Below are 15,284 nucleotides of genomic sequence, written 5' to 3'. Positions count from 1 at the left end.
TCCAATCATATTACTTGCATGCATCGAGGTGATATAACTGAGGAGGTGATTAAATTTTTCTCTCGGTCTTTACATTATTGGTGATTGTCTTATATTTTGGGATAGATGAGATATTTATTTCTCTCTCCAAAAGCCAGGTAAGAGAAATTAAAATTATTGGGATTTTGGATTTAATCTTGTCTTTTCACCCCATGAGCTCCTTTGAATCCCATGAATTTTATACAGAGTTTTACATAAAGGGGGTGTTTAGATCCAGGGGTATAAAGTTTTGGCGTGTTACATCGGGTATCATATATGGTGTCGTATGGAGTGTTCGGGTATTAATAAAAAACTAATTACATAATCCGTAAGTAAACCGCAAGACAAATTTATTAAGCCTAATTAATCCGTTATTAGTAAATGTTTAATGTAGCACCACATTGTCAAATCATATAGCAATTAGGCTTAAAAGATTCGTATCGCAAATTAGTCGTAATCTGTGTAATTAGTTAGTTTTTTAAACCTATATTTAATATTTTATACAGGTGTTCAAACGTTTGATGTGATAGGATAAAAAATTTTGAGATGAGATCTAAACAGGCCAAAGTTGTTCAGTTCCCGTGAAATTTTCGCAAATTTTGTCATTACGAAGACAACATACAAGGCCCGTGGTTCAAAAGGCTTTTAGGCCCAATTTTCTGATCGAATCCCAAGCCGAAACCCTCCTCTCCTCTCCTCTTCCCCCGCTTCTCCCCTCTTCCCCCAACCAAATTCCAATGGCGGCCACGGCGATGGACCACGACGGCGGCGAGGTGGTCACCCCTGGGGAGCTCCTCGGCAACTCGTCCCTCCTAGCGGGGCTCGGCGCCTACGCCGACGGCCGCTGCGTGCGCGCGTCCATCACTGGCCATCGCCGCCTCGTGCCGCCTCCTCCCGGCTCCACCGATCAGGTAGGGTTCAGCTAGGGTTTTGGATTTGGTGGCGCCTCGGATTCCTCTTCTGATGGTCTGCGTGGTTGGTTGGTTCGATTTTGGCTGCAGAGGTCCACGGTGGAGGTGGTCGGGCACAAGGCCCATGGAGCTGTGCCGCAGCCGGGAAGCGTCGTCATTGCGCGTGTAAGATCTATCTCTGAGCAAACCGTTGGTTTGACTCGTGTGACCTGTGAAATTGTTAGCTTATTGTTGTATACCCTGTTGATTTTGTGTGGATGTGACGATGCGTGTAGCCATCAAATGCCATGATTTTTGAAACCGAGCCAGCAAATAGCTAGTCAAATGCCATGATTGCAATAATGTGGATTCTGGCATCCTTGTGGCATAGGTGGTATGCGGTTCACTTGATTTTTTCAAAACCCAGCACGCTGCATGTCACAGCCATCCTTTGTGTAAGTGTACCAACACCCAGATGGACCACACACCTTGTGGTGATGTATATATTTGGGGTCACAGTGTAGGTTTCATAATGTCATTTCAGTGTAGGTTTCATAATGTCATCTTGAACTTGAGACGCCATATTGACTTCAAATTGTGTTACAGGTTTGTGATGTCCAGCTTATCCTCAAGATGTATTGAGCACTTTCCTTCATTTTATAAGTTGAGCTAGACAACATCTAGTATTGTTTCATGGATTGGTCATAACATTCTGCTTGTAACATCTCTTTATTGACCTTTTCTACAAACTAAATGCGTGAGAGATCTTACAGAAGCACGCTTCAAGCACCTCCACTTTTTTCTTGTTGAGTTGAGGATCTATGATGATGTTAGTGTCACATTTTCCCTATCATTGTTTTCTTGGCGTATACACTGTTTTGGTTAGTGGCACTGGTCAATTGTCTGCTGTTTAGGGATTATCTGAGATACTTTTGCATGTAACTGCTCATAATTTTGCATGTGCTGGCTGACATTGCAGGTGACGAAGGTTATGGCTAGGATGGCTTCTGCAGATATAATGTGTGTTGACTCAAAGGCTGTCAAGGAAAAGTTCACTGGCATGATAAGGTACGGGTTCTGTTTTCTTTGCTGATATGCTTCCATTTAAACCTTTTTCAGGGATCTCTTGTATTGCTTCGCTTTGAGTCAGTTACCAAACACATTTACAATCCAATGCTCCTGCTTGCCATATGTTCCTTTTAGACTATCACAACAAAGTTCTTCATGGTTCAGCTATGCTCCTCTGTTTGTAGGCAGCAAGATGTTCGTGCAACTGAAATCGACAAGGTGGATATGTTTCAGTCATACCGACCTGGTGATATTGTCAGAGCCCTGGTTGTATCCTTAAGGGGAAAATATGGTGCCCCTATTTGATTAATCTTGGTTATGAACTGATGTACATTTGTATGTTTTAAGCCACTTTATTTTATAAGTATTTTGTCTGCATGTGATTATTTACATATCAACTTCTAGTCTTGACAAGCTACTTGATAATTTTGATTGGCTTGGCATCCTTAAATCATCTTAAAGCTCTCTCTTGGTGATGCAAGGGCATATTACCTTTCCACTGCCCAGAATGAACTCGGAGTTGTTTCTGCACAAAGTATAACTGGTAGGTGTTTTCTAATATTGGAGTGCCAAATTACTCACTATTGATTTTTAGCTGAAGGATACATCATGCAATGTGTGTGTGTGAAATAGTTTCAATTGTTCCCAGTAGTGTTCTGTAATGTGGCTGCTTTGTGTTGCTCCAGGTGGTACACTAGTCCCGATCAGTTGGACTGAGATGCAATGCGAATTGACGGGCCAAATAGAGCAAAGGAAAGTTGCAAAAGTGGAATAGATTTGGTGACTTTGCTAACAGAAAAGGTAAAATTACTGAGTTTTCTCCCCTGGGTCCAAACAAGGATATCTTACGCACATTGTCTAATATCTATAATGGATTGAAATCCTATACAATTAATTTATTGGAACTTGTAAGACAACTAAAACTCATACCAGTGTTTGAATAACCTTGGAAGTAGTTTTGAATTCACTCTTTTTCTTCGCATGCTGATGAAACCATTTGATTTGCGTACCACCTCTCTATTGATCGGCTGTACTAGTTTGCTGTGTTGTCTATTTTGTCAATCCTCTATACATTTATCTGCATCATTTTGTTACAGTGATTCATGACTGTTGTTCTAATCACAATTATCTTACGATCTATAGGTTCATGATGGCCTACAATGTGTTGACCAACAAAGATGGTCCTCATGCGTGTATCAAAAGCTTGCGACGCTCAAGCTCACGTCGCCACTGGATTTAGAGTTTTGGGTTAGCGATGGTCCATTAGGATTCTAAATGATGTAGGTCAAGGTTTTGCTCTGTGTTGCTGAGGCTTCGGTACAACTGAAGGTTTTGGACTGCATTGTTGGGATCTTTGTTGTTCTTACATATGGGGGGTTCAGAATTTTCTCGATCAATACTGTAAAATTCCCAGTGTATCTGTGTTCCCAAGTGTTAAGCGGGGGAAAAAATGATTTACAGTTAAACATGATTTACAGTGACATTTAACTGCATGATTCCACCAGGAAGCTACAATTGGGATTCTAGATAAACGTTAAACAAAACAAATAAACAATTAACATGGTTTGATGGAACTCGGTCAGTCCAAACTGCGAAAATTTTTTTTGGCCAAATTGAGCCTTTCTCTAGCCCTGGCGTCGTCATCTTGTGAACAGCTGAGCAGCGTTAAGATTGCAGGCAGAGTTGGAGTCCCTGAGGCAGCTGCAGAAGCCGTCTTCATCCGTGGGGAATGACGCCGGCAGCGGGCGGTCCGGGATCACGCCGACCTACAAAAGTAAAGCGTTTACAGGATCAAGCAACTGGAGTTAAAAAAGGGTTCGTTTTCCTTGATCACACTTGCCTTCCTGACGAAAATTTTCGCCATTGACATGCTGCTATTGCGCAATGCTCACCTTGTCTATGTCAGTATGCGCGGGAGTTTCATAGCGCGCAACGGTCACAGCTAAGCCAGAGCCATCAGATAACGCAAACACCGATTGGATCTTCCTGGAGATTGGCAAGCAAGTAGAGTGAGATACCGAGACAGACAGAGAAAACTACAGAGATACTATATCAGAAGTTCAAAACAAAAGAAGGGCAGTACCCTTTGCCGTATGTTGGTTCCCCATATATCACTGCCCTTTTATTGTCTTTCAGTGCTCCAGCAAGGATCTCACTTGCGCTTGCGGTCCCTTTATTTACCTAACATATTCAGAAGGTGACATCCTAATGTCATGTAAGGTATGTTATATATATTCATCCCTGATCGTATTGTGGGGAATAGTAAAGGTACAACACAGGAATAAGTAACAGACAAGACCATCACCCTCAGATAAATTAGTTAAACTCATCTCCCATTGTCTAATTGAGCAGTAACAGAACATACCAGCACGACCAAAGGTTCCGATGCAGCAACCGTACTAATTCCATCTGCCTCGTAAATGTCACGAACACCCTGGCTATCACATATGTATACAATAACACCCTTGTCCATCCTGACAAACCACGAGCAACATATTGATGCTTCAATATAACTAGGAAAATCAGGAACCAAAAAAAGAAGTGTAGGAAGACAGCTTATGGATGAAAATACGAGGTGAACAAGCTTACCAAATCTTTGCAATTTCGATTCCTTCAGGAAAAAGGCCACCGCTGCGTGAAACATAACAATGTTGAGATTTCCATAAAACGAGGTGTAACACAGTCCTGTTTCTGCAAGTCCGAACCTGTTATTCCGCAGATCCAACACAAAAGACTTCACATTGTTCTCCCTTAATTTCTGAAGTGCTTCCTTAACAGATCCTGGGAGAAGACAATCAATTAATATGATCAGCAGGACATAACATCTGGAAATATATGGTGTTTTATAAAGGCATTAGAACCACTCAAAGTCACTAACCTGCGGCGTTTTGGTTGAAAGTTGTCAATTTAATGTAACCAACCTTTGAATTGTCTTTTGCACCTGGAATCTCACACATCCTCGACCTTACCGGATTTAAAGTGACAGTTTGTCGCCTATGATAAATCAAACAATGCAATGACCAATGAAGTAAAAGTAACTGTTTGCTTTCAAGATCTACAAGGGGATCATGGGAAGGAACTTACTTCAGAACAACATGCCTGGTATTGGACCCACTACGAATATCCAAATCCACTGAGCTTCCTTCAGGACCCCTAGCAAAGATGTAAGGGAATAACTTACTCAAGTAGCACTGGAATGCAAAAAAAAAAAAAAAAAGAAAAAAAAGAGAAGGAAAATCTAAGACAGACAACTTCGCACTTCAGATGCAGTTCAGACACTGATCATGATAGTTAGTAGTTGGTCTTACTGTAAGCGTTGTGCTGCATCATATATATCCATATCTTCCGTGCTTCTGTTGTCAATTGCCAATATTACATCTCCAGGAAGAATACCAGAATTTTCTGCAGGACCTCCTGGGGTTGCTGACATAACAGAAAGCCCTGAAGGAGATCCATTTAGCGCCATTGGGTAGCTAATTGATAAACCTACACCTGTGAGTGTTCCTTGCGAGCCAGACTTCCTTCAAAAAAGATAATGGTATGAATTAAAAAGCGGTTTATGACACACAGCTATGATTTCTCTGACAATCAAAGACTGAGTTTCATACCCGCAAACTCTTGAATTTCTCGGGTTCCAAGAAACGAGTGAATGGGTCATCCAATGTTGAAAGCATTTTCTTTATTGCAGCATCTGAAATGCAGTTGTGCTCAAGTAAACTGACTGAACGGCATCAAAATTCAAACAAGTTCTCATTTCTCACATATTTATGACATATTTAAGTTAGATTTTCTGATCTCTGAAATTAGTTTTAACCTAAAGTGCTACCTACTCCCTAGCCCATTTAGATGCTGGACCCCTCCAGCCTTGGCCCACCTAACTCGACCAGCCTAGTGTCTGTCAGAACTCAACACCATATAATATGTAAACTTGGAGCCTTATAGAAAAAAGCCTCTGGAAGAACTCTTTATATCCTCACTGACAGGCGCACTTTGAATCATTACTTAATAACTGTTCGACATGTTTATACTTTTTCCACAAAATAAAATGATCTATGATGTATCAGAAGTACCCTAAAGCTTCAGCTTGGCACATAAAAGTAATTTTTGTCACAGAGATTATTGAAGGGCAATAGAAAATGTTAACCAAGAAAGAGAAAGAAAAGCATTAAAAAAATCATACATGTTTCTTCCCGTGTATTCATTGGTTCATTGCGGAGAGCATTTTCACGGTATCTAAACCAACTCTGCCCATTGAAAGATTTGTCGTAATATGCACGATCAACTGCACGCCAAGCCTCCAGAAAAAGCAAATTTTCCTCCGTGAGTGCCAATGCTTGGATATCCAACAACAAATTTTAGACACAAGTGTCAGTAGAAGTAGGACATAGAGCAAGAATGAAAGCTACATATTGAACCAAAGCTGAGAACTCACATGAAGGTGCTGTATAGGTGGCTGCAGATACAGACATGACGAGCACCATCCCCAAAACCACACGGCCAAAGCCAATTGACAGGAAGGGCTTGGCTGCCTTGTAGCCTCGAGCAAGATTACCACCCAGGCTGGTGAGCAGGGAAGGATAGCTTGACAGTATTCTCTTTATTGCCCGCGGCAATGCGGAGATAGGATGTCCAGTAGTTAAACCACCACTGGACCTCCTCGTTGCCTTACAGCAGAGGCTCATGTGAGCACGCAGATGACGACGAGGTTCCCATATCGAGACAATTGCCACCTAAAGTTCAGGAACGAAAAAAGAATGGCTTAAATTGCTGATGACTGGTACAATGAATAAACATAAACAGAAGCAAAAGGTGCAGAGCTTATAGGTTGATTGGGGAGTGAAGCAGAAGCACATCATATCCATCTGAAGCAAGCAAATAGTTGATGATTATATATGACATTAGTTGATTAATTTGTCTGAAGCGTCTTGTATTTGTGACTAGAGGTAGTACTAATTAGGAGCCACTTATGGAAGAATCGCCTATTGCTCCATGAATCACTCACTGAAAATGACTGCAACCTAACGAGATATGCATCTAGATGGCATAATTTGACCAGCAGCAATTGCAGGCTGCAACCTCCACACACCCGCTCATACTACAAGCTAGGTAATCAATCAAAAAACAGCGGAAGCACGAAACAACCAGTTCCTTCCCACGTCGCACACTCGCACCCATCCACATAAAAACACTACACGGATCGGCAATTCCGCGTCCAAATGTTTACGAACAAAAAGAAAAAAAAAAGTAGCAGCGGCCATAGCAGGAGCGACAGAGATGGAGGATGGGCGAGAGCGAGCAGTTACCGCGTGCAGGCGTACGAGAGGAGCGCCCCGACGGCTTGCGGCCGGCGACGGCGAGGCGGCGGCGGCGGAAGCGGGGACGAAGAGTGGGCGGGAGCACGTCGCCATCGATCTCCCCTTCTCCGCACCCGATGAGCTCTCCTCTCCAATGGCGATGAAGCAAACTGGAGGCCTCCGTTTTTCTCCCGGCTCACAAGTCGACTAGAAATTGTAAAATCAAATTAAAATTCTTTTTTGGAAAATTTTGAGAAATTTTGGGGCTGAGAGATGAATGGATAATGGCCGCGGAGTTGGCCTCCCTTCCACGTGGCCTGCACTTTTTTCGGCTGAGTGGATGTGTGGTTAGCCACGCAACTTTCCCTGGATCGAAAGCGATGGGCCGTTGGATTGGGCCCCAGCGCGAAGCGGACGGCGATCGCGGACCGCGTGGGCTTTTTGCCTTCCTGGGCTTTCTGCCCACGTGTCCGGCCCAATTAATTTCGTGAACCTTTGATACCCTCTCTTCTCTCCTTCTGGAGAAGCAAACCCTCGCGCCGCCGCCGCTCTCTCCCACCCGCCGCCGCCGCCGCCATGGACGCCGGCGAGACCTCCACCTCGGACTCGCTGGTACTTGCCACGGGCGCCGCGCAGGGACCAAAGAGGAAGCCGCCCCCGAAGCGCTTCGTCCACACGCCCATCCCGCCCTCCATCCTCTCCGACCCAACCCTCGCCGCTGCCGCCACCGGCCTCCTCCCGGCGGCGTACAACTTCGAGCTCCCCAAGACGGCGCACCGCATCCGCTCCTCCGGCGCCCGCCGCACCGCGCTGCAGCTTCCGGAGGGTTTGCTCCTCTTCTCCCTCCCGCTTTCCCACCTCCTCGCGCCCTTCCTCGAGCCGGACCCCTCCAACGACGTCCTCATCCTCGCCGATCCCACCTACGGCGCGTGCTGCCTCGCCGACCGCCCCGCCAAGGCGCTCGCCGCCGACGTGCTCGTCCACTACGGCCATTCCTGCCTCGTCCCCGTCACCTCCTCCCTCCTCCCCGTGCTCTACGTCTTCGTCGAGATCCGTGTCGACGCCCAACGCCTCGCCGACGCTGTCCGCGCCGCCTTCCCGGACCCCGCCGATGCGCCCCGCCTCGCCATCGCCGGCACCGTGCAGTTCATTTCGGCAGTTCACGCAGCGCGTGAGATCCTCAGTCACGATGGTTACCAGGGCATCGTCGTGCCACAGGCAAAGCCGCTGTCCGCCGGCGAGGTTCTTGGGTGCACAGCACCTGCCCTGAAAAGGTCCGAGGGGGTCGGAGCGGTGGTGTTCGTCGCAGACGGGAGATTCCACCTCGAGGCATTCATGATTGCCAATCCCGGGGTCAAGGCCTACCGCTTTGATCCATTCCTGGGTGTGCTTGTGCTGGAGGAGTATGACCATGTCGGGATGAAGCAAGCGAGGAAGGAGGCGGTGCTGGCAGCAAGGAAGGCCAAGAGTTGGGGAGTTATACTAGGCACCCTTGGGCGGCAGGGAAGCGTAAAAGTTCTCGACAGGGTGGTGGAGCATTTGGAGGAGAAAGGGCTGGAACACACAGTAGTGCTCATGTCGGAGCTGTCCCCGGCAAGGATGGAGCTGTTTGGGGATTCGGTGGATGCGTGGGTGCAGATTGCATGCCCACGTTTGTCGATTGACTGGGGTGAAGGATTCAAGAAGCCAATGCTGACGACATTCGAGTTTGATGTTGCACTGGGCTATGTTCCTGGATGGTGGGAGAAGGGGAGTAGGGAATGTGGCAGTGGAGATGCCACCGGTTGTTGTTCAGGATCAGGAACTTCCACAGATTGTGGTTGCAGCAATGGTGGTTGTGCTGACAAGGACTTTGGGGGGGAGTACCCAATGGATTACTACTCTCAGGATGGAGGTGATTGGAACAGCTGCTACATGAAGAAGAAGCCCTCTACTGGAGAGAGAAAGCTGCGAGTTCGGATTGGTAATTACTCAAATTCATAGTAGTTTACATGTGGCCTTTTTGTCTGTCCTTTTTCCCCTGTATACTGGGGCGAAATGCTTGTGTAACTCTTACATTCTGAATTTTTCAATATTACCGGCATATCTATATGTTTTGTCAATCATTTTAAATCAACAAGGAAATCCTTGTTATGTTAGTGGGTGTTATAATTCTCTGCTTAATTGCAACATGGTGATTTTTTTTTTCAATGTGAAATGTCCTTAGCATAAAGGCAGAATCAATTCTTTTTTTTTTCAGAACTATTATAGAACTTCAGGATATATTCTTTGATGACCAAGATTGGAGTGATTTTTTTTTTATGATAGAGCATACCTTAATGCAAGAAAGTTATCTATTGAATTTGTTAATTTATTGCACTTGGTAATTTACTATAGACTAGAGAGATAAGAAAGGACTATTAGTTAAGCTCTGAATAATACACCTGAACTATGTGGATTTGGACATAGTGAGCATCTTTCTTGTGACAATCGGTAGTGCAAGAGTTATCCACTGGTGGCTATCTACTGTGTTTGTAAACTCCTGCCATCATGGTCAATGTGTATGGTTTGGTCAAAATCGCACTCGTCAGTTAATTTGATTGATACTCCATAGCAACTATTGCATGTTAATGTGCTATTCACCTTTTTTTTTTGCTGCCATTTGTTAGATTTTGACGTGATTTATGCTTACCATTATGTGAGCAGGCAGCAAAGTTCAAGTTGAGGATAAGCAACAAAGCTAATATCGTTGAAACGAGATATCAAGAGCAGCTTCATGTTTCTTCAGAAGTTTTGACACCAGAGTTGAATAGTATTTTTGATCTTAGCACTGCCGTTACGAGTGCTGTGATATCTGTATCTGTACACAGATGTAAACTACTCGATCCTGCGCCACACTGTAATGCTGTGATGTTGTCTTCCCATAAAGGTGAAATGATTCTAAGTTTATGGAGCACAATTTTGCATTCTCGATTTTGCCTACTGAATCTTGATTATCTTATTGTCGGCTCTACTGTTTTAGATAAATCCTAGGATTTGAACTTGAGATATAAAAGGGAACAACGTCCATGGCTCTACTAGGCGTACATAATCATGTAATGTGAATCGTCTAGACGTCAACCTTTGGCTAGTGTTGTTGTGCTGTTCTTCCTCGGTCCTAACATTTGAATCTGGACACTATAGAGCTCCATCGTTTGGCCGGTATATTTGTAAACAAAAAATAATTTGTTAATAAATTTTTTATATACATGTTCTTAGCGATTTAAAAGCAAAGACTGAAAAATAAACTTCGTGTGGCCGATAAGCATAAGCACAAACTCTAAATTTAAGGTTGAAAATTTAAATTGTAAGCGAAAAACTGATGTGTACAAAAATATGACGGTGGGAGTAGGTCTAATGGTAATAGTGCAGAACTTCTACTTTAGAAAACATGACAAAGAGGCGCTTATTCAACAAAATCACGGCAATGTTCTAACAGCAATCATCCCCAAAGATCCAAACAGCACATATATTATTATAGCAGAGTGGTGTCACAGTTCAAAGTGCTTCTAAGCGAAACGAGCAGAATAATTCAATTTCCAAGGCTGGTAGATCTGGATTACAATTTGGCGTGACATAGCTCAGAAGCACAGCCAAAAGCAGATGAACCATCATCGGTTCATTTATCAGTTGCCAGAACACACCGCAGGCAGCCACCTTCATGCAGCAGGTCAAACGCCTTGTTGATGTCAGTCAGGTTCATGCTGTGAGTAACGTACTCGTCCACCTTGATTTCCTGTGCGGATTACATGAGAATTCTGGTCAGATGAATCACTACAGATTGACGAAACTTCTGCAGGTTTAGAGTTTAGACAGTGATGATTTGTTACCTTGTTCAAGTACTTCTCAACGAGCCATGGAACTTGGCTTCGGCTCTTGAAACCGCCGAAAGCTGTTCCCTTCCAGACACGGCCAGTGACGAGCTGGAATGGTCGTGTAGAGATTTCTTGCCCAGAAGCAGCTACACCAACGATGACAGAGGTTCCCCAGCCCTACAGTAATACCCACAGAAATTTAACAGTTGAAAGCGAAAATATTTTACTTTGTGATGGGTGGAAAACAGTATGATTGATCTATAAATGGAAATATAAAAACAGATACGCTGTATTTCAAATAAAAGCAGTTTATCCAAATGACAATGCAACACAGTTAAGATATGATTCAGATCAAATGTCATTAATTCATTTAGAAATAGACATTACCGCACCAAATGATTCAACTCAATTTATTAATTCTTTTGAAGTTTGTCATTAATTTGTACCAGGCGACAAAATTCACAAAGATGTCCGAATAAAAGCTGCAGCCGTAGCTTACCTTGTGGCAGCACTCCAATGCAGACCTCATAACAGAAACATTTCCAATGCATTCAAAGCTGTAGTCCACACCACCGTCTGTAAGGTCAACTATGACCTGTTGGATTGGTTTGTCATGGTCCTTTGGGTTCACAAATTCTGTAACCCCAAAGTTCTTTGCTGCAAACAATAACAGCAGAAAAAGAGTTGGAAAATAAGCTATGTTTGATTTGCAGACAATTTTTATGAAATAACTCATGCAATGTAATACATTCTTTATCATTCAATAACACATACAAAGCATCCAATTTGTAAGAACACATTTGTGGTGCATATGGGCGGAAATAAACAAATAATAATAAGTTTGATCTCTGGACCTGATGCCGAAAAGCAATGTGATGATTAATAAGAGCAAGGTGCATGCAAGCAAAAGAGGATAAATGGTAATAACAAGTTAACAATGGATCACAGATCAAAATCTTTCCTATCACAACTCAGACAAATACAATGGTGGCAAATTCAGGAATTGTTGATGGTGCATCACTGCCTTTGCAAGTCAAAAACGAATTACTATAAAGGGATAGTAAGCCTTTGGAATTTATTCTAGTATTTGTTGATAATCAAACAATACGTAGATTTGCACTTTCAGGTTCGATTCAAGAGAGAAAGGTCTATTAGCAAGTTGCACCACCAGACATGGATTGCCTGCTTTCACCAGATATACTTAAGAGAGTGGAATATGCCCTTTACTCTACCAACCAAAAGGTGCAATAAACAGAAAAATGGAAATTATGAAACATACCGACATCAAACTTTTTGCTATCAATGTCGATGCCAATAATCCGAGAAGCACCAGCTGATTTTGCCCCCTCAGCAACCTAAAATGAAAATCTTAGATGTCAAAGCTCTCTTTCCAGACTAACATGTTAAATGTGCATGGACATATTTTGACTTACTGCAAGTCCAACTGTGCCAAGTCCAAAAATAGCAACGATGGAACCTGCTTCAACCTTTGCGGTATTCCATACTGCTCCGAGGCCTAACAATAGTAATTTGTGAGATACACATACGAATATATCATAATTATCTAGAAGAGAATAACAAGAATGTGCGAGGCAATGGTATGTAATATTGTATCCAGTGTACCAAAAGAAAAGTAATAATTGGAAATTTGGAGGTATCATTGACACAGATATAGTGAGGCTTTCCATATTTATGAAATATGGTAAAAAAAATCAAGCACAATGCATTCAAACAACCCAACGAGCTCTGCATGTAAGGTTTGTAAAGCTACAAAATGATAGTAGGTACAAAAGGAACTATAATTGGTGAATAAAAGTTTGGCCTCCAATGAAGAACCTACCAGTAGAAACACCGCAGCCAAGCAGGCAAACTTTGTCTAGAGGTGCCTGTGGGTTTATCTTTGCGACACTGACATCGTGCACAACAGTATACTGGCTGAATGTAGATGTTCCCATGAAATGATAAATGGGTTTTCCATTTATTGAGAAACGGCTCTTGCGATCATTCATCATGACACCGACCCCTGTGGCAGCACGAACTTTGCCACAGAGGTTGGTCTTTCCACTCTTGCAAAACTTGCATTCTCTGCATTCTGCTTGGTAACAAGGAATGACATGGTCCCCAGGCTGCACCTCAGTTACTCCTTCCCCAACACTTTCAACAATTCTATAAACATAAACAGAAGAAACATATCGATGCTCAATTATCTTAGCTGTGCATGATCATATATGTAATTAGCACATCTATATGCTTACCCAGCAGCTTCATGACCAAGAATGCAAGGAAATAGACCCTCAGGATCCTGCATGGCACGTAAATCACTTGATAAGGGCCTGTTTGGTTGGTATATAATAATGTTGCCAACATTTGCCACAAGGTACAGTAATCTACTGGCGGTAGAATATTGTATTATACTAGTAGAACTCAAGTCAACGGTTTAGATGCTACTACTGACGAGAATACTGATGGTCTACTGCTTGCCAGTAGAGACCACTGTAGAAATACTCAACACTTCCAGGTTTCTGCCAGTAATTTTGATTTCCTACAGATGATTGCCATCAATCTACACCCATTTTGCAGTCAAGGAAAATAAAAATATAGGACGAACTCATGCAACGCTAGCTAGAAGCCTAGAAGAAACCCAGAGTCCTCTAGTACAAAATTGTTTAATCTTCCCATTCATAATAATCTGAAGAAACACCTAAATCCTTGAAACAATAACATAACGATGTTACTTGACAATTAAATACTAATCCACTAATTAAACAAAAAAATGAATCGGGTTCCATCCAGTGCGGTCACCAACTACCATCACCAGATACGTGGTTGGAAAGAGTATACTACCCTACTACCAGTGTAAATGGCGAGTTCGAGAAATCTAGATTTCGAAGAAACACGGCGAGTAAGAGTCGGTGGGACAGAGAGAGAGAAACCTTGCCGCTCCAGGTGTAGTGGTCGGTGTGGCAGAGCGCGGTGAAGAGGATCTTGACACGGACCTCGCCGGCCTGCGGCGGCGCCACCTGCACGTCCTCGATCGTCATCGGCCTGTTGGCCTCCCATGCCACCGCCGCTGCACCCACCACCACACCGGGGATCCCCCACTCCAGATCAAACCAAGAACACTCCAAGAAACAGCAACCATACATCCAACTCTAGCACACTAGCAAATCTACCACCACGAATCCACGATACTAAGAGAGGGGAACCAAGAGGTTACCTTTGCAGGTGATGACCTGGCCCTGGGTCGAGGAAGCCATTTTCACCCCCCCCCCCCCCCCCCTCCTTGCACGCTCGGTGGTAGATGCGATGGAGAAGAGAAGGGAAGAGGATGTGATTGCGAGGTGAGAGGAGAGGATAGGGAGGGGGAGAAGAGCAGCCGAGAAGGGGAGAGGAGGTGGGCGTGGGTTTTGGTTGGGTTAATTGGGCCGGGTCCACTTTGGATATTGGAATATTGCATTTCCAAATTATTAGGGCTAGCCAGCTTGGCAGATCAGCATGTGATGCTCGTTTTGTTCCTAGGCCCTGTTTAGATCCCACCCTAAAATTTTTCACCATGTTTGAATATCTGTATGGAATATTAAATATAGGGTAAAAAAATAACTAATTGCACAGATTGCGACTAATTTGCGAGACGAATCTTTTAAGCCTAATTGCTCCATGATTTGATAATGTGGTGCTACAGTAAACATTTGCTAATGACGGATTAATTAGGCTTAAAAAATGTCTCGTAGTTTACTGACAAATTCTGTAATTATTTTTTTTTATTAGTGCCTGAACACCCCATACGACACCCTATATAATACCCGATGTGAAACAAAAAAACTTTACACCCCTAGATTTAAACACCCCCCTTAACCATGTAGTAGTAGCAGGGCTGTTTGGCAGAGCTCCAACTCCTAAATTTAGTTCTAGGAGTCGGGTCTAGAATGTAGTTGTGAAGCAGCCTAAATCCAGCTCCACCTCTCTAGTTCATTTTGTAAGAGAGTTCCACCCAACTTCGCTCTCATTTTAGGTGGAGTTGAAACTGTTTGGCTGAGCTTCAGCTCCAGGAGAGGTGAGCTGTGCCAAACAAGCCCGCAGTAGTAACAAATTTAAGCTTTTCAGCATGTATAAATATTAATCAATTTGTTCTTAATAATCTAGTTGATGTGATATTTTTAGGATCTCATCCCAAAACCACT

General features: G+C 43.5%; 4 protein-coding genes across 4 annotated transcripts; 2 read left to right on the top strand and 2 right to left on the bottom strand.

Moving 5' to 3' along the window:
* Window positions 1-724: 724 nt before the first annotated feature.
* Window positions 725-3,469, top strand: LOC4331133 (exosome complex component csl4). Its single transcript, XM_015771114.3, has 7 exons — window positions 725-929; window positions 1,020-1,094; window positions 1,888-1,976; window positions 2,162-2,246; window positions 2,439-2,520; window positions 2,663-2,777; window positions 3,120-3,469. Exons 1-6 carry the CDS (start codon window positions 756-758, stop codon window positions 2,749-2,751), a joined length of 594 nt encoding a protein of 197 aa, XP_015626600.1. The 5' UTR covers window positions 725-755; the 3' UTR covers window positions 2,752-2,777; window positions 3,120-3,469.
* Window positions 3,361-7,452, bottom strand: LOC9269176 (carboxyl-terminal-processing peptidase 2, chloroplastic). Its single transcript, XM_015771112.3, has 13 exons — window positions 7,280-7,452; window positions 6,409-6,706; window positions 6,157-6,309; window positions 5,585-5,667; window positions 5,285-5,493; window positions 5,061-5,129; window positions 4,855-4,970; window positions 4,682-4,757; window positions 4,566-4,607; window positions 4,342-4,450; window positions 4,060-4,157; window positions 3,869-3,962; window positions 3,361-3,742 (listed from the first exon to the last, which is right to left on the bottom strand). The coding sequence occupies exons 1-13, from the start codon at window positions 7,382-7,384 to the stop codon at window positions 3,617-3,619; spliced, it is 1,578 nt and encodes a 525-aa protein (XP_015626598.1). The 5' UTR covers window positions 7,385-7,452; the 3' UTR covers window positions 3,361-3,616.
* A 336-nt stretch (window positions 7,453-7,788) lies between these two features.
* Window positions 7,789-10,235, top strand: LOC4331131 (2-(3-amino-3-carboxypropyl)histidine synthase subunit 1). Its single transcript, NM_001417086.1, has 2 exons — window positions 7,789-9,233; window positions 9,956-10,235. The coding sequence occupies exons 1-2, from the start codon at window positions 7,847-7,849 to the stop codon at window positions 9,991-9,993; spliced, it is 1,425 nt and encodes a 474-aa protein (NP_001404015.1). The 5' UTR covers window positions 7,789-7,846; the 3' UTR covers window positions 9,994-10,235.
* Window positions 10,236-10,704: 469 nt separating this feature from the next.
* On the bottom strand, window positions 10,705-14,481 carry LOC4331130 (alcohol dehydrogenase class-3-like). Its single transcript, NM_001417085.1, is given in 9 exon segments — window positions 10,705-11,024; window positions 11,119-11,280; window positions 11,603-11,760; window positions 12,383-12,458; window positions 12,537-12,619; window positions 12,944-13,269; window positions 13,359-13,405; window positions 14,037-14,173; window positions 14,321-14,481. Coding segments are annotated over 9 exon segments (1,146 nt in total). The 5' UTR covers window positions 14,361-14,481; the 3' UTR covers window positions 10,705-10,907.
* Window positions 14,482-15,284: the final 803 nt, after the last annotated feature.

Source organism: Oryza sativa, chromosome 2 (assembly GCF_034140825.1).
Source record: "Oryza sativa Japonica Group chromosome 2, ASM3414082v1".
NCBI lineage: Eukaryota > Viridiplantae > Streptophyta > Magnoliopsida > Poales > Poaceae > Oryza > Oryza sativa.
This window is presented reverse-complemented; position numbering and strand designations above follow the sequence as displayed.

Coding starts and splice junctions, on each gene's coding strand:
- LOC4331133 (XM_015771114.3), top strand. CDS start 756: ATGGCGGCCACGGCGATGGACCACGACGGCGGCGAGGTGGTCACCCCT. Junction 1,977..2,161: donor AAGTTCACTGGCATGATAAG/GTACGGGTTCTG, acceptor CTCTGTTTGTAG/GCAGCAAGATGTTCGTGCAA. Junction 2,521..2,662: donor TTCTGCACAAAGTATAACTG/GTAGGTGTTTTC, acceptor GTGTTGCTCCAG/GTGGTACACTAGTCCCGATC.
- LOC9269176 (XM_015771112.3), bottom strand. CDS start 7,384: ATGGCGACGTGCTCCCGCCCACTCTTCGTCCCCGCTTCCGCCGCCGCC. Junction 5,130..5,284: donor GATGCAGCACAACGCTTACA/GTAAGACCAACT, acceptor CATCTTTGCTAG/GGGTCCTGAAGGAAGCTCAG. Junction 3,963..4,059: donor GAACCAACATACGGCAAAGG/GTACTGCCCTTC, acceptor GCCAATCTCCAG/GAAGATCCAATCGGTGTTTG.
- LOC4331131 (NM_001417086.1), top strand. CDS start 7,847: ATGGACGCCGGCGAGACCTCCACCTCGGACTCGCTGGTACTTGCCACG. Junction 9,234..9,955: donor AAAGCTGCGAGTTCGGATTG/GTAATTACTCAA, acceptor TTATGTGAGCAG/GCAGCAAAGTTCAAGTTGAG.